The sequence below is a fragment of the Notamacropus eugenii genome, chromosome 1, assembly GCF_028372415.1.
Source record: "Notamacropus eugenii isolate mMacEug1 chromosome 1, mMacEug1.pri_v2, whole genome shotgun sequence".
NCBI classification, from domain to species: domain Eukaryota; kingdom Metazoa; phylum Chordata; class Mammalia; order Diprotodontia; family Macropodidae; genus Notamacropus; species Notamacropus eugenii.
The window spans coordinates 414596204-414617635 of NC_092872.1; the positions used below are offsets into that span (position 1 = coordinate 414596204).

At 46.1% G+C, this 21432-nt stretch overlaps 2 protein-coding genes and 1 long non-coding RNA gene across 4 annotated transcripts; 2 read left to right on the plus strand and 1 right to left on the minus strand.

The window, feature by feature from the left end:
• Positions 1-222: 222 nt before the first annotated feature.
• LMAN2 (lectin, mannose binding 2) lies at positions 223-11203 on the plus strand. 2 transcript variants are annotated; one of them, XM_072631189.1, is made up of 9 exons: positions 223-678; positions 761-1073; positions 1412-1530; positions 6003-6120; positions 6451-6530; positions 7068-7229; positions 7374-7488; positions 9373-9492; positions 10349-11203. In XM_072631189.1, the coding sequence occupies exons 2-9, from the start codon at positions 854-856 to the stop codon at positions 10507-10509; spliced, it is 1095 nt and encodes a 364-aa protein (XP_072487290.1). In that variant the 5' UTR covers positions 223-678; positions 761-853; the 3' UTR covers positions 10510-11203. The 2 variants fall into 2 exon arrangements, with proteins under 2 accessions (XP_072487290.1, XP_072487289.1); XM_072631188.1 differs by having other exon boundaries at positions 238-678; positions 758-1073.
• LOC140518782 (uncharacterized) lies at positions 9970-13637 on the minus strand. Its single transcript, XR_011972012.1, has 3 exons — positions 13582-13637; positions 11959-12122; positions 9970-10167 (listed from the first exon to the last, which is right to left on the minus strand). It is a non-coding gene; the product is annotated as an uncharacterized lncRNA (long non-coding RNA).
• A 90-nt stretch (positions 13638-13727) lies between these two features.
• TMED9 (transmembrane p24 trafficking protein 9) lies at positions 13728-16795 on the plus strand. Its single transcript, XM_072631190.1, has 5 exons — positions 13728-13975; positions 14168-14268; positions 14686-14811; positions 15359-15505; positions 15693-16795. The coding sequence occupies exons 1-5, from the start codon at positions 13783-13785 to the stop codon at positions 15840-15842; spliced, it is 717 nt and encodes a 238-aa protein (XP_072487291.1). The 5' UTR covers positions 13728-13782; the 3' UTR covers positions 15843-16795.
• The last annotated feature ends 4637 nt before the right edge of the window (positions 16796-21432 follow it).

Below are 21432 nucleotides of genomic sequence, written 5' to 3' on the forward strand. Positions count from 1 at the left end.
AAGCCCCGAAAGGCTGGGAAGGGGCGGGACCTAGACTGGGGGCGGGGCTGGGGCGGGGCTGCTCACGTTAGCGGGTGTACCAAAGATGGGGCTGGAGAGGGCTACGGAGGTGGAGCTAGGGGAGGCACAGAGGGAGCCAAAACAAGGGGTGGAGCAAGGGGTGGGACTGGGGGGGGGAAGCCAAAGCACGGGGCGGAACAGGGGGTGGGGCTGAAGCACGGAGGTTGGGCTGGGGGCGGGGCAGGACGTGGAACCAAGGCCTGGGATGAGACAAGGGATTTCATTTGACGGGCTCCTCCCCGCTGCTGGGCGGCTCAGAGAAGCGAGTATATTCAGCACTAAAGATAGAGGGGGTAGACTGAGGGTCAGCAGAATCTTAAGCTGATTGGTGAACATCTCTCCTTCCTCCTGCTACTCCGCGGGAGAACGCCGCTCACTTGGACTACTATTCCCAAAATGCCCCGCTCAGCGCGCTGCCTGGTGGGAGAAAGAGTCCCGTGTAGTCCGGAACCTAAGGCTTCAGCGACTCTGAAGATACGCCTTCTGCTTCCTTATTGGATTCGGCACCAAACGTGCTCCTCCATGATTGGCTAAGGCCTTTGTCTTGTAGCGCTTCCTCCCCCCACCCCTTCAAAAAGCCGGGAAGGTCAGATTTCCAAACTTCTCTGGGAGAGGAAGGTAACTAGAGGCACTAGAGAAATTGGGCCGGCCCGGTTTTTAGCCCGTAGCTGTAGAACCTGCTTATTCTGTTTTCCAGCAGCACTTCTTCCTTTTGTTTCCGGACGGAAGTTATTGGAGAATGCTCCCGGAAGGCGGAAGTAAAGCTGACGGAAGTTAGGGAGAGGCGAGGAGGATGGCGGCTGGGGCAGCAGCCAGGCTCGGCACAGGTTGGGGCTGGCGCTGGGGATGCTATAGCTCCCGAATGGGGGCGAGCCTGAGCCCTTTTCCCCCGCTTCTCCTGCTATTGTTGCTTTTATTGGTGGCACCCGCTCCCCAGCCCGCGGCTTCTGACATCACCAACGGCAACAGCGAGCACCTGAAGCGCGAGCACTCGCTGATTAAACCCTACCAGGGTGAGTAAGGGGAGGGCGGGCACGGGGGGGCGTGGCCCGAGGAGGGGGCGGGGGAAGGGAGACCCTCTGGCCGCGGGGTCGATCCTGGAGCGTGGTGGAGGGGTTCGGAGGGGATCTCGGTGTTGCTGAGAAAGTTCCCATGGATCGCCAGACTTAGGTGGGCCAGCACTGTCCGGGCCGGCCCTTCTCCAGCTTTCCCTTAGGATTTTTCGCCGTCGCTCCATCTTCAGTCTTGCCCATTGAGAGGGACCTGGGCCGCGGGATCCTCCTCTCCCCACCCCCACTCCCGTTTTCCCCAGATTTGGTGTCTCTCATCCTACTCTCTGCCCACTCTGTAGGGGTTGGATCCAGCTCCATGCCCCTCTGGGATTTCCAGGGCAGCACCATGCTTACCAACCACTACATCCGCCTGACCCCCGATGAGCCTAGCAAAGAGGGCTCTATCTGGAACCACCAGGTAATTTTCAGCACCAGGCTGTGGACGGGAGCAAGCGGGTTGTACTCTTGACATTGCACAGTTTCCATGGATTAGGGAAAGTGCTGTCTTCCATTTTCCCTTTTCTGGGTCACCCAAGAAACATCATTCCTAAAGGAGGAGTTCTCTGACTGTGGGGAGCTTGTACAGCGTGGAAATCCTTTAGCAAAAAGGACAGACCCAGGAAAATGGGTGAAGTCCTCCTGTTAGGGTGTCATTGCTTAAAGAAAGGGTGCCAAATATATGAATAAACTAGTTTGTGAGGAGAAGGGCCGGGCTTTGCACGTGTCTCTTTTATAATACTGATACCATCCCTTAATTCTGTGTGTTCATATTTCTGGTTTCCTTGTCAGGATAAAACCTCAAAATGAGCACTCCTAAGCACTGCTTTGAGGAAACTAGAGAGTGAAGTGAGAACTTTGTGGCAGGGCAGCGTTTGGCAGGGGCCCCACTTTGAGAAGAGCTAACTCTTCCTAATCCTTTGATCCCTATACTGGAACTTTGGCTACCTGCCCAGTTTCCTCCCTCTGCTTCATCTTTTATCTCTTCTCCACTGAGTTCACACATAACTAGGAGTGCCCTGCTGTCTCTCTCCATGCCTTCAGTTACATCTCATCTCATTGATCCCTCTCACATCCAGCTTTCCCCTGTAGAACATTTATAATAACTTCCCCATTTGAAGCTTTGATGTGGTCGCCAAAAGTTAGAATATAGAATGTCAGAGCTGTAAAGGAGTTTTTAGATACCAGCCAGTCTAATCTCACAGCAGAGTAGGAGGCTAAGTGGCTTACTTAAGATCGTGTCCTGTTGATCCACTCAGTTTCCCGTACTTCAGAGATAGTGTCACTTAGAGAGAGAACCTCTTTCTTCAACTTCTAGTGACTTTAGTGACAGATGTATTAAGCACCTATTAAGTGCCAGTACTAGGATTATGGTAAAGATAAAAATAAAACAATTTCTTTTTATAGCCTAGTGGGGAAAACAACATGTTCCCAGGTAAAAATATATGTAAGATACATAATAAAAAAAAAAATGCAGAGTAATGGGAAGAGTACTAGCAAGATCAGGAAAGGTGATACATAGAGAGTAACACCAGAGCTCAGTCATGAAGGGAGCTGGGAATTCTGAGAGATGGAATTGAGAAGGGAGAGCATTCCAAGCATGCCAACTAGCAAAGGAGTGGAGGTGGGAGATAGTATGTTACCTGGGGGGAGCAGCAGGTAGGCCAATTTGGCTGTAATGTAGATTGTGTAGGTTAAGTGGGAGGGATAATACGTCAGTGTAAAACGTTAGTTTGGGGCCAGAATATGAGGGGTCTAAAATAAAAGAGTTTGTACTTTATCCTAGCATCATTACAGAAACTGAAACTTTTTGAACTTTCACATGTGCTTTAGGAATATCAGTTGGCTGCTATGCGGAGGGGATAGACTGGAAAGAGAAGAAACTACAGGTAGAGAGACCCATTAGGAGGCTGTTGAAGTAGTCTAGGCAGAAAGGTGTTGAGCACTTAAATTGAAGTGATGCCTTTGTGAGTGTAGACAGGAATGGATTCCAGAAGTGTTGTGAAGGTAGGTGCAACATGAATTAACAGACATGGCTTTGGGAGCGAAGGGTAATAGAGAAATGAGCGTGATTCTCAGGAAGGGTGGTGGTTCCTTTTGGACATGGTGAGTCTGAGATGCCTGTGGCACATCTGTGGTAGATCTTGTCCGGTAAGAATTTGATGTGGGAATGGAGCTCAGTGGAGAAATTAAAGCTATCATAGATAGAGATGATATTTGAACCTGTGGAAGATGATGATGATGGAGAAGAGGAAGGGGGTGGGAGGTCGGGGCCCCAATATGGGAACACCTCTAAACTCCTTGAGGAAAACTCATACAAGAGGACACATGCTCTTTCCCTCAGTCTTATTCCACATCATACTTTATTTACAGTGGGTGTTGAACTACATATCTGATCTACACATAGTGAAGTCAACAGTTTATAGTTTCTCTCAATCCCTCCTTCCAGTCCCCCTACCCCATTTACCTTGTCCATCTTCTCCCTTCCCCAAACAAGAAATTTAGTTTATCTTCAACTCATTACCTCATGTATGAGAGGTAGCAAAGTATAATGAGAAAGGCACTGGGCAGGCGGTGTAGGCCTCTGAGGCTCAGGCTTGACTCTAATTAGTTGTCAGCCCTTTGCCAAGTCACACACTCTTTATAGGACAGTTTATTTCTCTATGTGATGAGCATGTTTTGCTACATGATTTCTTACACGCCCTCTAGCTCTGAAATTCGAGCCTGGTCTATTGTTAAGACTTGCCTCTTTCTGCACCATCTGTTCTTTGAATGCTTGGATGCTACCCTATTAATTTTTCTTTCCCAATATTGGCATGTTGTTGTTCAGTAGAGTATGACTCTTTGTGACCTGATTATGGGGGTTTCTTAGCAAAGATATTGGAGTTGTTTGCCATTAGTGACTTACAGCTAGTGAGTTTCTGAGGCTGGAATTGAACTCGGGTCTTCCCAACTCCAGGCCCAGAGCTCTATCCCCTGAGCCATCTAGCTGCTTCTGCCTCTGCATTAGCTCCCTTCAAAATTTGTAGTGGATCATTGCCTTGCATACTAACCAATTAGCAATTGACACCAATACTGACACCTAAAAACTTCAGGGGTCAACATGTCATTTCCAGGGACTTCAGTATACCTTCCCATACTATTCCCCATCCCCAAAACTTCTTTGTCCTTCAAGTTCCTACAAATCTGAAAAAAACCTTGTCTTTCTTTCTCCAGGCTTCAATGACCCTTTCTCTCATCCCAGTGCTTACCTAGTAAGCTCTGCACTAGTTCCAATTTTGTACTAGTGCTAATTCTGTAGCAGTGCTTCTCAACTCTGTGTCCACCTTTATACTGGAACTGAGAATTAAAGCTCGGTGTGGAAGAAGAAGCAGGATTAGGAAAGATGAAGAATTGTTAGATTTCGTTTTTTTAAAGTTTGGGTTTTGAGAAATAAGGGAGTAATACTTTTGTAGACCAGCATAACTCGTCTGTGAGCTGCGTCCTTAACTGGCATTTAGAAAACACTTTTCCCCTCCAAATAAAAGGACAACTTACTTAAAATGGAAGCTCAGAGTAAAACAATCAGGAACAAACAGTAAAACAGGAAATGCTTTTTCTAGCCATTTCCTAAATAACCTCTGGAGATTTAAGTGTTAAGTCCTGGCTGCCCCTGCTACATGATGGGTTATTTGCCTGGCACTCAGTCTAGGAGTGGAAGAAATGCAGGAGAGCATTGGAGTTACCCCTAACTGACAAGCTGATTATTAAGGTTTTTTCTTACTTTACAAACCTAGTAGTGGTATTGCTGGTTCAAAGGGTATGCACAGTTTTATAGCCCTTTGGGTGTAGTCCAAATTGTTTTCCAAAATGGTTGGTGTGCTTTGTAAGTCTCCCAGCAAACACTGTCTTAGATGACAGATGCCTAAATTGTTAAAGAGCATCACTTTATATTAGCTCACGATTTTGTAGTTGTGCCTTAGTTTGTTCCTCCGTGTGTTTACAGTTGTAGGCATATCTGTGTGTTGCCACATTGGTTTCAGTATGCAATTTCCTGACAACTATAGAGAGGACTTTAACTATTCCCCAGTTCTTTCTGTATGCCTGTGGGTTCTGTTTTATTTTACAGTTGTGTAAACTGAGCAGTTCTCCCATAGCATGGACTTTATAACCCTAAGACCTTTTAAGCTCGAATTTCTTTCGGGGTAGTCTGTACTGTCTCTTGTGAGCTACTTGGCACACAGGTGACATACCTTGATCCTTGTGATATGCAAGTGTTCACTCCCAGAATCCCAGACCTTAGATTAAAAGAAGCTTCAGAGGTCAAAATTCCACTGTATTTCATAGATGAAAAACCTAAGGCCTTAAGAAGTGGTATGTCATGTCTAAAGTCAGAGAAGCTTGGAGTTTAGAGCTGGGCAAGACCTTTAGAGGTATCTAATCTAACTCCCTTATTATTTTACAACTAGGAAAACTGAGGCCCACAGAGGGAAAATGATTGGCCTAAGGATACACAGCTAGTAACTTGCAGGGCTGGGAGTCATGTTCAGGTCTTCCAACTCCAATTTCATTGCTTTTTGCACAGTGTCATGCTCTGTCCTTCTATATGACTGCATCGTATCATATTTTATGGGGATAGAAAGAGTTGCTGTGAAGCCCATTTCTGATTTGTTGTTATGGTTCAGAAAGATCAATACACACACACACACACACACACACACACGTCTTTGGGATCATGACTACATCCGCTGAGCAACAAAGTGATTGCAGTAGTGCTAGGGGAATTTTAAAACAAAAAGAATAGAAATCACTGGCCCTGCTGCTTAGGAACTTGCTTTTTGGTAGTGGAGATAAGACAAAGCCCAGCGGTTCGTAGGACCGTGACCAGCACTGACAGTCTCTGTTCTCTACCAGCCCTGCTTCCTCAAAGATTGGGAGATGCATGTCCATTTCAAAGTCCATGGCCTTGGGAAGAAGAGCCTCCATGGAGATGGATTTGCTCTGTGGTACACCAGGGACCGTCTTATGCCAGGTGGGGTTAAGGTGACCAGACCTCCCTCTCCTCTGCTGGGTATTGCAGCAAGCATGTCATTCCTTCACCTTTGACCCCTGGGAATGGTGGTCCTCCTTGGTCCAAAGTTTATAGGCATGCATTCATTTGCATCAGTAGAGTCCAGTCCAGTATACTGGGCTGGCATCATCCTTCTGGGAGGAATGAAAGGGGTGACATGAGTATATTGTTGATTGGGGGGCATAGAAAATAGTAGGGTCATCTCTGTACCCTGCTAGTGACTTCTGTTCTTGGGGAATAGGGAATTTTTTTAAACTATGGGACTGGAACCTTCCTTTCTACCTGCTCTAGGTCCTGTGTTTGGAAGCAAGGACAACTTCCATGGATTGGCCATATTCCTGGACACATATCCCAATGATGAAGCTACTGAGGTATGATCCTGGATATACTTGATGAATGGAATTAGGATATGTTGTGGGAGAGCCAGGCCCCAGATCAGACAGACCCTCTACCTAATCTCTGAGTAGAATTGTTATTTCCTATTGAATCACAGGATTTTAAACTAGAAGGGACTTTAGACCACAGGACTACTGTGCTTTTGGTCAGACCACACTTGGAACATTGTGGTTAATTCTGGGTGCCATTGTTTAAGAAGAACGTCGGTTGAAAAGTTGTAATAGGCATCTAATCCAACCTCTTAGAGGGTTCTAGATATAGAGCTGAAGGGGACCCTCTTCATTTTATAGATGAGGAAACTGAAACCCAGAGAGATAAAATGACTTGACCATAGTTACACTGGTGTTACGTCTTGGAGTGGATATTTCAATCCATGGCCTTTGTGAATCCAGTGTTCTTTCTACTGTCTCATGCTCTTGCCTTGACTTTGGGCTGAACTCTTATTTCCTTTTTGGGTAGGGAACCAGTGGCTCAGGCATTGGAATGACAGGTATCTCTGTCTCTGCCTTCAGCGTGTATTTCCGTATATATCAGTGATGGTGAACAATGGCTCCCTGACATATGATCACAGCAAGGATGGAAGATGGACAGAGCTGGCAGGCTGCACAGCTGACTTCCGCAACCAGAATCATGATACCTTCCTGGCTGTGCGCTACTCTAGAGGCCGCCTGACGGTGAGCAGGATGTACTTTCATGGACTTCCTTTTAGGAGTTGGACATTGGCAACTTGAGTTTAGGGGCTGGTATTAGAAAGCTAAGGGAGGGCTGTGATCGAATGACATCTAGCTTTCTCCTTACCTTTCATCTCTGCACCCTAGGTGATGACAGATGTGGAAGATAAGAATGAGTGGAAGAACTGTATCGACATTTCCGGAGTGCAGCTACCCACAGGCTACTACTTTGGTGCCTCAGCTGGCACAGGCGATCTTTCTGGTGAGAACCTTGGGGACTGAGGAGACTGAGAGGTATTTGTGAGAGTGTCTTCCAGTGAGGCATGGAGTAATTGGGGCAAGTTCAGTGTTTGGTTCCATTTTGTGTGTGTATATGGGGATGATGGTATTGGGGAAGGGGGGGATGACTTTGGTCAGCATAAAGTACAATAAAGAGTCAGCAAAGAGCTTCCAGGCTGGAAGATTCCTAGCTTCTTCCTAAGTACAGGATAGGGGAGGCTAGACATTCCTTTGTGTGAAAAAGATTTGGGGGTTTTAGTGCCAGCAGAGGCCAGCTCTGTAAATCAGCAGGGCAACTCCTTTCTCAGGTTCAATCAAGACATAAATGATGCCTAGAACATAGAAGGACTACTGTGCTCTTCGTCAGACCACATTTGAAGCATTGTGGTTAATTCTGAGTGCCATAGTTTAAGAAGAACATCTGTTGCAAAGTTGTGGTGGGCATCAAGAATCAGTTGAAGAAACGAGGATGTTTAAGAAAGGGCATGGTTGCTGTTTTCAGTTACATTAGATTCTGCCTCGGCCCAAATGAGCAGTGTTGGAAGTTGTAGAGAGGTGAATTTGCCTTTAATTTAAGGAAAAACTTGCTGAAAAATGAGAGCTTTTCAAAAATGGAATGGGACACCTTGGGTTAATTCTGAGATCTGGGATTCCGTGCCCTGTTAAGGCCATCTTCAGTCTTGCTAAGGTTCCAAGATAGTTGGACCAAGGAGATGCCATAGACCTAGCATACCCATATTTCAGCGGTGTTTGAGAAATCTTCCTATGGCAAATATATCCTTGTTAACAAGCTGGAAAACTGAGCTGAATGATAAATTGCTTCAGCACTGGGGAAAGACCAGACCCAAAGAGCGATGAGTATTAGGCTGATGTCAATCTGGAAGGACATCGAGTGGCAATTGCAGGGTCCTATCTTCCTCTGTGTTCTGTTTGGATATTTTTATCAATGATAAATGAAAGAATATATGGAATGTTTACCACATTTACAGATGTGTTTGGACAACCAAGAAGGATCATCCGAATCTACTGAGATGAGATTTAGTGGGGCTAGATGTACGGTCCTGTCCTCCTTACTTTCTTGATAGCAAGTTCAGACTGTGGAGGAATGTACTCAGCAGTAAATGATGTGGGAAAGGTTGGGAGGTAAGCAAACTCAGTTTGGGCCAGTACTGTGGCAGAGCTGCATTACAGGGAAGGCAAGTGTTGAAAATACGACAGTTGATCTTCCCACTGTACTCCTGTTAGCTGAGTCTAATGGACAGATTAGACTTGTTCTGCTTGACCCCAGAGAGCAGAAGCAATACCGATGAGAAGAGTAACAGGGAGACAAATGTCAGCTTTGTATATGGAATGACTTTGTTAGTTAGAACCGTCAAAACCCCCCACAAAATTAGCTCCTTAGGAAGGCAGTGAGTTCTTAGTGAATTTATTGGAGCAGAAGCTAGATATGCTGTCATCAGAGATGCTGTAGACCAGATTGATGCTTGAAAGTAAGGCTTATAGGAGATGACCTCTGACATCCCTTCCAGCTGTGAGATTCATTTGGGGGAATCTGGTTCAACGCTGTAATTCTTATGCTGGGAAAGAGGGGCAAGGGCTTCCAAGGCTAGGCTGCAGGAGAACTTAACAGATGAAATTTGAATTGGGTTGTCAAAGATAGGTAGAAATTCCAAAAGGTGAAGAGGAGAATCGATGACATTCCAGGGACTGGAAACTATTAATAAAGGCATAACAGTAACGTTGCAGAATGTGTTCTGGTGAGTTTAGGACACAAAATAGGCCAGAGGTTGCTGGTCCTATTAGATGGATAGGTTACATTTACAGGAAGGAGCTTCAGACTGGTTCACTATATGCCTTTGTCCTGCAGACAATCATGATATCATCTCAATGAAGTTATTCCAGCTGATGGTGGAACATACTCCAGAGGAGGATAACATTGACTGGACCAAGATTGAGCCCAGTGTCAGCTTCCTCAAGTCTCCCAAAGGTTGGTCTCCAGCCTAATCTGGGACACCCCAGCTTGCTCCTGGGACCTTTAGCTAAGAGCTTGTGGCTTTGGCTAGAACAACAGAAACTGTAGTATGACCACTGAGGGGAGCCTGGGGCTGTAGTTGGATGAGGGAGGTAGTGATACTCTGGATTCTGACAGAGCAAGCTCATGAAGTAGGAGAAAGAACTTTACATTTGGAGTCAGAGGGTCTAGGTTCAATTCTTATCTCTGCTGGTTACTTACTACCTGTGTGAACTTGGGTGAACCACTCTGTGGGCCTCAGTTTTCTTATCCATAAAGTAAGGTTGCTCTAGAGAGCCTCTGAAGTCCCTTCTAGCTCTAAATCTATGATTTTATTATGAATTCTTAAAGGATCCATGACCATACCTATGGGGGTGCTCCATCACTGACATAGGATCCAATTCCCCCCTGCCCTTCCCATTCAACCCAGCCTTAGTAAATGGACTGAATTCCTTTGGTCAGAACAATTTATCCCATTATAGCCAGCCCTCTGGTAATGATCCTCTCTACATTTATGTAGGCTCATTCTTGAGTGACAGTACAGTCCATCACTGCGTCCATCCTTGAAACCTTTCTAATTTTGTAGAACCTTTCAGAGCTTGTCCTCCGTTGGCATATATAGTCTTCAGTAAGTCAAAGTCGTGTCTGTGCCTGAAGGGAAACATTAGAGAAAGGTCTTGTTACTCTTGTGCCCTCTAGAGGACCCTGCCCTAGCTTCTATTTGCATGATTGGCTTAGCTCAGCTTTCCAGGGCATACGTTGCATCTGGGAGGGGGCTGGTGAATGGCCTCCTCCTGGTGGCTCGCCCTCATTCTCTCCTTTGCTTCCTCAGATAATGTGGATGACCCCACAGGGAACTTCCGCAGTGGCCCCCTGACAGGGTGGAAGGTGTTCCTGCTGCTCCTCTGTGCCCTATTGGGGATCATCGTGTGTGCTGTGGTGGGAGCTGTGGTATTTCAGAAGCGACAGGAGAGGAACAAGCGTTTCTACTGATTTGGTGTGGGGAAAGAGAATGATTGGGTGAGGGAGAAGGGAAGCCTGCCCCAGGGGTTTAGGCAGTAATGTGAACTTTTCTACTTGGGGATTGTACAAAAAAAAACAAAACAACCCAACAACCTTATTTCTTAACCTATTTGAAAGAAACAATTTTAAAGTATTTTCGTACATTTTGTTTCTAGCCCAACTTGGGGCAAGTGACAAGAACTTGGGGACTATGGCCTGGAGTCAACTCAGCCTGGAGAATGAAGTAGAGGGAGGGAAGGAGAAAAGCATGGCTTATCTGGTCTGTGACTGGGCCATAGTTGCTGTCTCCTGCCCATGGATAAGGCCTCCCTATCCCAGCTCTGAACCCTGCAGCAGTAAAAGGAAGCTGTTTATTGAGTGCTCATCCCTGCTTTTGTCCTCTGCTTGGGCTTGGGGGGGCAGTAGGAGCTCTCAGAGGTGAGATGTAAATGATGCTGACTCATCTCTGCTTGTAGGACCTAGTTACAGGGTAGGGGTCTGTGTGCCAGCTGGGATTCCTGGTTCTGAGATGACCTTTCCATCTACCTCCTGAACCAGGCCCAGGGCCAAGGGAAGGTGGTCAGGGCTGCATCCTGGGAAATGAAACAGCGCAGTGAGTGAGGACGCAGTTCTGGAAAGCAAAGGACTGTGAAGTTTTGCATAATAAAGTGAATAACCAAACTTATGTGTTGCTTCTTCTCTGTCATTGTGTTATGGCACTATCTCCTCATTTTATTGAGCAAACGCTTGCTTTTAAGCTCACTGCTTTTAAAACAATACCAAGGAGAAGGTTATTCCTTGTAGCCAATAACAGCAAGCTTCCTACAAGGAAAGATGCATTTGAATTGGATTATTATAGATAGGTTGAATTGCAGCAGTGAAAAGGGGATTGAGGTTACATGTCAGGTATGTGGAATCAAGGTATGATGCTGACACCGCAAAATGTGTTCTGGGGAGTCGAGAGCACAAAATAGTCCAGTTTTGACTGGAAGTGGAAGTATCGAGAAGCAGTGTGACGTCTGGCTGAAACAGTAGAGTAGCACACAATGGTGGCCTATTTGGTCCATAAGCAAGGGAGCCATCCATGATTTGGAGAGGAGGAAGATTTAGTGAGATTGATAGTTTGGAGAGAAGAGAAACATTTGCTTGGTCCAAAACTACTCATTAACATATGGAACTAATGCTGGAGAAATTCCCTTTACTAATTCAGCTCAGCAACTGCTTTTAGTTTAGTACACCTTTTAGTTTAAATACAGTTAACCACAGTAGGAAACTGATGACAGCCAGATCTTTTGGTATGCAACCAAATGTGATTGAAATAAAGTTGCAGGCCCTCAGCATTACAGAAAACTTCAGAATGGCTCATTTCCAAGAACCTGAATGAAGCACTAATGTATTTGTGAAGCATTTTTAATTTTACAAAACATTCACATTTGTTACCTCATTACATCCTCATGATTAGAGGCAGTATAGCAGAATGGATCGAGAGCAGTCCATCAGTCAAAAAGACCTCTGTTGAATCTTCCCTGATACTAATTGTTAAGTTATTCAAGGCTAAGTTATAGAAAGTCCTCTGGGTATTTCCGTATCGGGAGTTCCCAACACTGTGAAATCAAGTCCAGACAAAAATAAATTATGATGTGATCCTTGACATTCATGAAGAAAAAGCAATTTGGGGGAGTTGGGTCTGGCCCCAGGGTTACAGTGCTGAGTTCCTCTGCTCCTTCTTGGATTTCAGGGTCCCTGAGGTTGTCTTCCTGATATACTTTTCCTTGTACGTGATTCCAATGACCATAGCACTAGTCAAATTTCTACATTTCTTTGCCCCCCCCCCCCCAAGTCATCCAAAACCCTAGAGTTGGACTCTTGGCATTGGAAAGGACCTCAAAGTTCACTTAGTCCCAACCCCAAAATAAAGTCTTGTTGAATACATAGGAAAGCAGCATCCTGCCTTAGCTTGAAAATCACTAGCAGCAACTTTATCCACTTTTGGACAGTTTCTATTTGTCAGAAAAATTTTTGTTGGCCTGAAAGCTGACTGATTACTATTTCCCTGTGGGGCCAAGTGAAATAAAATCCTTTAAAAGGAAGGAAAGATCTAGCCAGTAAACACCCAAGTTAACTTCCTTTCTTTCCCTCTCTCTCTTCTCAAAGACCAAACCTTAAAACCCATTTCACTCTGGAGTTCATGGATTTGAACCACAATAGGTCCCTGCCCAAACACCACATAAGGTTTTGGGCCCTCGTGGCTCCGTGTTAATGTCACTAGTAACTTTCTCTTTTCACCAGCAACCCTGAGGGTCTTCCCCTCCCAGTATGATTTTTTTTTTTAATCAAAGGGGACATCCCTTGCTCACTTCTTAAAGAGGCCTATTCACCGAATGGGTGTATCACAGTCAAAGTGAGTCCCTGATAAAACCTTAGCCTAAAATTGCATCCTGGGCCATCTCCAGTCGTCCTGATGAATATCTGATCACCAGACCCAAATGACTGGAGGAGAAAATGAAACTGATGACTTTACCCAGCCCTCCCTTACCTAAGTCAATTGCAAGTCATGTCATCAATCTCCCTGACGTCCTGGTCCTTTTTGAGGACAAAGGACAAACAGAACAACAGCCTGGTAAACACCTCCAAGTCTTTCATCTGATTCCCAGTCGGGTTCAGGTCGTGTGACTATTCTGATGACCCTTCTCCGGACCCACTCTAATCAGGTGTGTCTGGCTGTGCTGATGGGGAGTGAGATTTCTTTCCTCCCTGGTGAAATTGAGAAGGAGAGCTATCTGGCGGGAGTGAGGGTGAGAGGTACGGAGTGACACCCTCCGCGTGTGTCTGTCTGGCTTTCATATTCAGCCTGACTCAAACAGCCTCTAGAGGCAGTAGTTACGGATAATTATCTCCATTCCATAAATGAGAATGCTGGCTGAGAGATGAAGGTCGCTATCAGAATTAAATTTATAACCCGAGTTTCCAGAAATCTAATTTAGTGCCTCGGGCCGCGCCGTTCCCTTCCTCTCACCCCACCCCATCCCGGCTGAAGTCTAGCCTCCCGCCTCCGCGGTCAACCTTGTAGTCTGAGAACGAAGACTAGATTCCAGACTCCTAGAGCAGCCCCGGAAATGGAATACTAAAGGGGGCGTGGCCAGGGGAATCCGAGCGCCAGGGCTCTCGGGAGTTGTAGTCCTGAGCCTCGAAACTCGCCGTCCCACAAGGCTTCGCGGCGGCGCAAGGACAGGACGTGGCAGAGCGGCCGGCTGGTGGGGGAAGATGGCGGCAGAGTGGAGCGTGCCCGGGGTCTGGATCGGGGTAAGAGGCGGGAGCCGGCGCGGGCCGGCCCGCATGTTCACGCTCTTGCTTCTGCTGGGGTTGGCAGCCCGCGGCTCCGCTCTCTACTTCCACATCGGGGAGACGGAGAAGAAGTGCTTTATCGAGGAGATCCCGGACGAGACCATGGTCATAGGTACGAGGGTCGGGGCGGGGGGGCGGGGGAGGGATGTGGGAAGGGGAGTACCGGGAGTGGGCGGGGTCACGTGACCCTGCGGGGAAAGTGGAAGCAGAAACGTGGGCGGGGCGGGGGGGGGGGGCTACTGGCCCGGGACTGGGCGGTGACCCCGCTTCCGCCACGGAGCCCCTCATTCCACCCTTCCCGCAGGAAACTACCGGACCCAGCTGTACGACAAGCAGCGGGAGGAGTACCAGCCCGCCACCCCCGGCCTGGGCATGTTCGTCGAAGTCAAAGACCCGGATGACAAAGTGAGATGCCCGTGAGCCCCCAGGGCGGAAGCCCGACCCCGCCTCCGAGTCGGAAACCTTCCGAATGGGCCCGGGCATAGGGTGCACCAGGGGGGCCTGCCCGGCTGCCCCTGCCCATCCCCACCCCCGTCTGTGCCTTCTTATTGGGATTGAATCCCCCACCAGGGCAGCATGGCCTAGAGGCACGAACTTGGAAAAGTCACCCGGCCTGCACTTCACTTTGCTTCTCTGTCCCATCTGCCCCCCTGCAGGTCTAAAACCTCAGGCTGCCTTTTCCAGACTTCCCTGTTCCCACCTGTGAGATGGGTTGTGAGCAGCAGCGTCCTAGCCAGATTCCCAAGAACAAGGTGACACGCTGCAGTGTCACGAAGTTAGCAGTCCAGTCTCCGTCAGTGATTGTTACTGTCTCCTCTGCAGGTTATTCTTTCCAGGCAATATGGCTCAGAGGGCAGATTCACTTTCACTTCTCACACTCCTGGAGAACACCAGATCTGCCTACACTCCAATTCCACCAAGTTTTCCCTCTTTGCTGGAGGCATGTTGGTAAGTGTTAGGAAAGGTTAGTTGGCAGAAAGGGCAGGATGAAATATGGGCAGTCAAGGAAATGGTACCCAGGGTTGGGAGTCAGGAGGCTCAAATTCTAACTGTGGTTTTTAGCACTGACTCACTGTTCTTGGGTAAATTACTTTCTAGGCCTCAGTTTCCATATTTGTAAATTTAGCTCATCATTTAAGCAAATTAACCATCAGCTCTGGCATTTTGTGATTCAAAGTCATTTTCCCTTTTTGACACTCATTTTTCTCCTTTGTAAAATGAAGATCTTGGACTAATCTCTTTGGTTCCTCTGGTTATGTAGTTCTAGAATCTCTATACTCTTAGAATAAGTATCTGGTGGTTTCTGTGTGGGTGAAGGAATCGGTAGAGTGAGGTGGTTTTCAGAAGATAATATGACATAAAAGACTTTGTAATTGCGGAGTGAACAGTTTTAGGGCAGTTGGAGATTGCATGTCCTGGACCAGATTTGCATCTTGTCTTAAGTGAACAGAGCTGTGTACCTTGACTTTTATACTTGTTTCCTTTTCCCCTGCAGAGGGTTCACCTGGACATTCAGGTAGGTGAACATGCCAACGACTATGCAGAGATTGCTGCCAAAGACAAGCTGAGTGAGCTGCAGCTTCGAGTTCGGCAGCTAGTGGAGCAAGTAGAACAGATCCAGAAGGAACAGAATTACCAGAGGGTAAGGGGATTAATAGGGGATGAGAGTTGGGGCTCCTGGATGGAAGGTACTATGTACTCACTAGAAAAGGAGGGCTGCTCCTTTTTCATGGCTGGCTTACTTCTATCATTATTGACCCCTGGGATCTAGATTTGTTTTAAAGATTTGAATATGATTATTAGCTTAAATCATTTTCTCTTTCCCACAGTGGCGAGAAGAGCGGTTTCGCCAGACCAGTGAAAGCACCAATCAGCGAGTTCTGTGGTGGTCCATTGTTCAGACTCTCATCCTTGTGGCCATTGGTGTCTGGCAGATGAGGCACCTCAAAAGTTTTTTTGAGGCCAAGAAGCTGGTGTGAAGATCTCAGGACACAGGGGCAAGTGAGAGTTTCTTCCCAGAATGCAGGACTCATGGGACTGTGTTTGGCTTATGCTGCCCCTACATCCAGCCACAGCTGATCCCCCTCTGCTGGCTCTGATGGGAAGTGAAAAGCCTGGGACATCTTCCTGCCTCCCAAGGCAGGCTCCCTTGTTCCCATTCAAAATGATGGGTCTTGGAGATTGGTTTCTTTCTGTCAATACAGGGAAGAGAATGGGTTTCCAACCAAAAAGAAACCCACTCTCCTCTCTTGGCTAACTTTGCCTCTGCCTTTGACTGACTCTTTGGAGAGAGAGTCAAAAGGCAGTTAGTATCCTCACCCTGGAGGGTACTTGCAAATAGCTTTATTGTCTTGCTGAACAGGTGCTTGGACTAAGTCTGGCCCTTCCCACTTGGACTTAGTGCCCTTCACTGGGGCTCTTTGCAGTAATGCCCTTGGGGAATGGGCCTGAGAGAAATCACTGCTGATGAAAGTGACTACTGGCCTCTGCACTTCACAATACCAGTGTTAACTTTTCAGGGATTGAGAGTTGGTTTTTGATTTCCTTTTGTCTTCCTTTGTTGGCTTGAGTCTTTGAAATTGGGCAGGACTGCAGACTGCTTGGGATCTTTCTTATTCTCTCACTTTGATCTGTTGGGTCTGGACTCTTTCTAGTGGGATGCTCCTCTCCGGTAGAGTATGACCCTGGTTAAATGCATAATGGGGAAATGGAACTGTGGCATTAATTTCATCCAGTCCCTTTCAGAATCATTTTGTCCTCTCTGGGTTTGGGGCCAGAGGGAATGGAATCAGGCAAAGTGGCATTACGCACTTGATAGAGGGGGATGGGGTTACAAGAATTTTAGTTACAGTTTTCATTGTGAATACCTCCTGATTTGTTACATGGATTTCCCAATAAAAACATTTTTGGCCTGGTGTGCTGTCTTAATCCACATATTTTCTTTCTTTTTTTATATTAATTTTATTTATTTTCAGTGTTCTGCAGTCACTACCATATAACTATCTTTTTTCCCCTACCTTACCCCTTCCTCCCTGAGACGGCATACAATTTTATATAGGTTCTACACATACATTCCTATTAAATACATTTTTACTATAGTCATGCTGCGTAGAAGAATGAATGGAAGAAATCATAATGTAATACACACAAAAAAATGATCTGCTATATTCTGCGATTGAATTCCATAGTTCTTTCTTTGGATGTGGAAGGCATTTTGCTTTAGAAGATCGTTGGGAATTTTTTTTTAAGTCCTTGCATTGCTATTAAGTTCCAAGTCTACCAGAAAAAGTTCTCGCACACTGTGGTTGTTGCTGTGCACAAGGTTCTCCTGGCTCTGCTCCTTTCACTCAGCATCAGATCATGTAAGTCTTTCCAAGCCTCTCTGAAGTCTTCGTGTTCATCATTTCTTATAGCGCAATAGTATTCCATTACATTCATATACCATAATTTATTCAGCCATTCCCCAATTGATGGGCATCCCCTTGATTTCCAGTTCTTGGCCACTACAAAGAGTGCTGCTATAAATATTTTTGTACATGTGGGACCCTTTCTCATTTTTATGATCTCTTGGGGATACAGTCCTAGTAGCGATATTGCTGGGTCTAAGGGTATACGTATTTTTGTAGCCCTTTGGGCATAGTTCCAAATTGCTGTCCAGAATGGTTGGATCAGCTCACAGCTCCACCAACAGTGTATTAGTGTTCCAGCTCCCACATCCTCTCCAACATTTATCATCTTTCTGTTCTGTCATGTTTGCCAATCTGATAGGTGTGATGTGGTACTTCAGGGTTGTTTTGATTTGCATCTCTAATCAAAAATGATTTAGAGCATTTTTTCATGTGACTTTGTACCTTTAATTTCTTCCTCTGAAAATTGCCTGTTCATATCCTTTGACCATTTATAAATTGGAGTAATCCACATATTTTGTAAGGTCTACGAAGGTTTGGAACACCCTGTGCTGTGTTCAGTTATGCTGTGGAGTCATGAAAACAAATACGAATAGTAGGATTTCAAGGAGAGACAAGAACTCTTTGTGAAAGGGTAATTACAAATACATGCCTATAGAAGTGTGTGTGTGCACGTGTGTGTGTGTATGTGTGTATCAAAAGCTGTAACTCCTCATAGCCAAGGCTCTTTTGTCCTTTTCTCAAACATACCTCAAGGTCATTCTCCTTGGCTTAGGTGAAAGTACTTAGAAACCATACACCTAAAGGTACTTACATTGGTTTCCTTTATTTATGCAATTTCATGCTATATCCCTTATGTTCCTAACCTGTTGGGGAAGATCTTGATTTCCAAATTGTGTTAGTGCTCAGTCCAAATGAAGCTTTTTATGTCCCATCTTCCAGTCCCCTTGATCCTCCCATTTCCCAGTTGAGCGTTATCCTAACCCCTCACTCTGCATGCCAGTTGCTAAATCTGTTCCTCCACAACTCTCAAGTGGGATCGATTCTCTTCTCACATAATTTTCACGTCATTTAGATCCTCATCACCTCTGGCATAGATAACACGACCTCCTGAATGTCCCTAATTCAAATCTCTCACTACTGTGGTCCATCCTACAGGTTGCTGCTAAAGTTATTTCCCTTAAATGCAATTCTGACCCTATGACTCCCTTAATCAACTGCCATGGCTTCCTGTTGCCACTAGGGTAAAATATAAACTCTAGTTTTTAAAGTCCTTCAACAACTCAGCCAACCTTATTGGATAATTGCCCCTCCAATTCTCAGCAATCCAAACTGGCTTCTGTTCCTCTTGCCTGGCACTACCTCTCATCTCTGACTGCACGAGTAACCATGCCTGGAATTCATACTCCTGACCTCATATCCTTCAAGCTCAGAGTCCTCCTCAGCTCAAGCACCACCAGCCCTCAACTATTAGAGCCACCCTCCCTATCTTATATTTAACTTTTATTCATTTATTCTGGATATAATTATATATATATCTTCCCTATTACAGTGTAAGCTCATATTGAGTAGGGACTGTTAAATTTATTGTATTTATATCTCCAGTGACAGGCACATATTAGATCCTTAATAGTTACTGATTAATTTTCTTTATTCTAAGGAGAGATGAGAAGGATGTCTTCTGATCAATACCGTCAATTATATTCAATCATTCACCCAGAAACATCAGGAACTTAAAACTGAAATATTCCTTATGTGTGTCAGATATGGATCTTTTCTGTACAGAGAGGTTGTACACCCTGGCTACCTGCACTCCCTCCCATCAATTGCCCTAATCTCTGGGGCTAACGTGGGTGCTGGGACCTAGCTAGCTTCCTCACACTAGCTATTCTGAAAGTATGGGCCTGTACACTGCTCAGGTGGAATCCCAATTTGAGAGAGACTTAAGTATCATCTCATCTTCAACCTTCTTAAGACCTATTCGAGGTGAAGAATATCCTTAAGGATTGTATTATTTAAATGCATTTTAATCCTCAGTGCTTACCACAAGTCTAGTATATCAGGCTCTTGATAAATGCTTGTTGATTGACAGGTAAACCTTAAAATTCCTAAGTTATATGTATGTGACTTGTTCTCTGGTTTATCACAAAATCACTCAGAGGAAATTGCTGCTAAAGGTAAGAAATAATAAGAGTACAATAATCTGAGAGGTTCCCCTTCTCAATTTTCTAGAAACCTCAAAAGTAACCCTAATTCATTTGGGAAAGTGAGTAAGGTACTAATACACATACATAGTACATTCAGTGACTCTTGAGAGTGTGAATCTGTTTCAGTTTTGGTCAGAGATCCCAGTTTTGCTGAAAGGAAATGTCTCATTAAAAAGTGCCATCATTATCCCAGTGACCTAGTCAGTCTCTCAACTTTCAGTGTCATCTCTGACTCTTACTTGTCCCTTATGACATATTTGATCAGTCATCAAGTCTTGTCCCTTCAGTGTGCAATATTGCTGATAACACCTTGGGCCAGTACTACCACCTGCCACCATGGCAGAGAACCACAGATTTTCCTCTCCCTCAATCTAACCACTCCCTGTTGCCCAATTCCCAACAGGTCCTGGACATCTATTTTCAGCTGGCTGCTGAGATTCCCATCCCCGCTTCCACAGGAGATCCTTGAGCCCTGACCCTAGGATTCACTATCTTATTGGTTGGGATCATCTTACCTTATCATTGTTCCTCAAGATCCCTTGGCCTTCCTATTTTGCCTACCAGAAACTTTTTATCACAGCCTTTTCATCTTCGATAAGGTGACATGTTTATATTATCTCATCCAATTAGAATGTGAACTCCTTGAGAGCAGAGGCAGTCTTGATTTTTCTATTTGTATTTCTTTCTAGTCCTTAGCACAGTACTTGGAACATAAAACATGCTTAATAAATGTTTTTCCATTTAATTATAGTCACCTGATTGTATGACTTATTGCAACAGTTCCTTAACTAAAGTCCCTACCTACAGTCCCCACTCAACCTGTCCCACATTGTGGAGTGGAAAAGCAGAAAAAGCACAAGACACGAGTTCAAATCCTACTTCTGTCATTTTATATTTGTGACCTTGGATAAGTCACTTAACCTTTATGGATTTCAGTTTCTTCATTTGTAAGATAAGATGGGTTGAGGTGATTTATAGGGTCCCCTCTAACTCTAAATCTATGATCTTATGATCTTCCTAAAATAAGTTCCTCATTCACCTGCCCAGAAACTTCCAACGATTCCCCCTTGCTTATAAGAAACACTCAAAATGCCTTTGTTTGGCATTCTAGGCCCTCTCCAGCCTGGGTCCTTCCTCTCCTATTAATCTCCTCTTCATACAGTATGCCACAGCAAAACTGGGCTCCGCACCTCAGTTCTTTCTGTTTCTTCCTTGGAATGCCTCTGCCCCTTCAGCTTTCTCAAATTAATCCCACAGGCACTCATGAAGCCTCTCCAGGGTGCCAAGGACCGCGTCTAAGGAGGTGTGCAGACACAAGGGCACGGGGCTACACTCTGCGGGAAGGGATACAGTAACCACCACTCAGGCCTCCCTGAGCGCTGCTGCCCGAGGTCCTGGACCAGCTAACAAACATTTACACGGCGATAGAGACCCAAGCCGTCCACGGTGTAACCCGGCTGGACAACTTTCTGCTCCCCAAACATCGCGTGTGCGGGCATGTGTGGTTAGGAGCGCCCCCGGCCGGTGTAGGGGGCAGGGCTGAGGCTGGCCCCAGACCTGGCAGTGCCCAGCTCCCTCCTCCCAAGCCTTTCTGTCTGCTGCCAGATCTGCCCGTCTTCTACTCCGTAACTCCCACGCTGCTTCCCTGACTCTCGTCCCCATTCATCCCGTCTCCCCCTTCTCTTTAAATGCCCGTAGGAAGCCCCACGTGGTAACTGAGTGCGGGTCTCAGTGCCCTGATGGGCGGCAGGGGGTGGGCACCAGCTTTCCCTGAAGGCGTTAGCTGATGCTCACCGACAGAACGAGAGTGAGGGACCGGCCTGGGGCGGGGCGGACCGGGGCCCTTCCCAGGTTCCACGCCAGCGAAGTCCACGTGGCTCCCGGACCCACTTCCGGGCGGAACCTTTCTGCCGGAGCCCGGGGGTAGCCGGCGCGGGCGGACGCACGGACAGCGG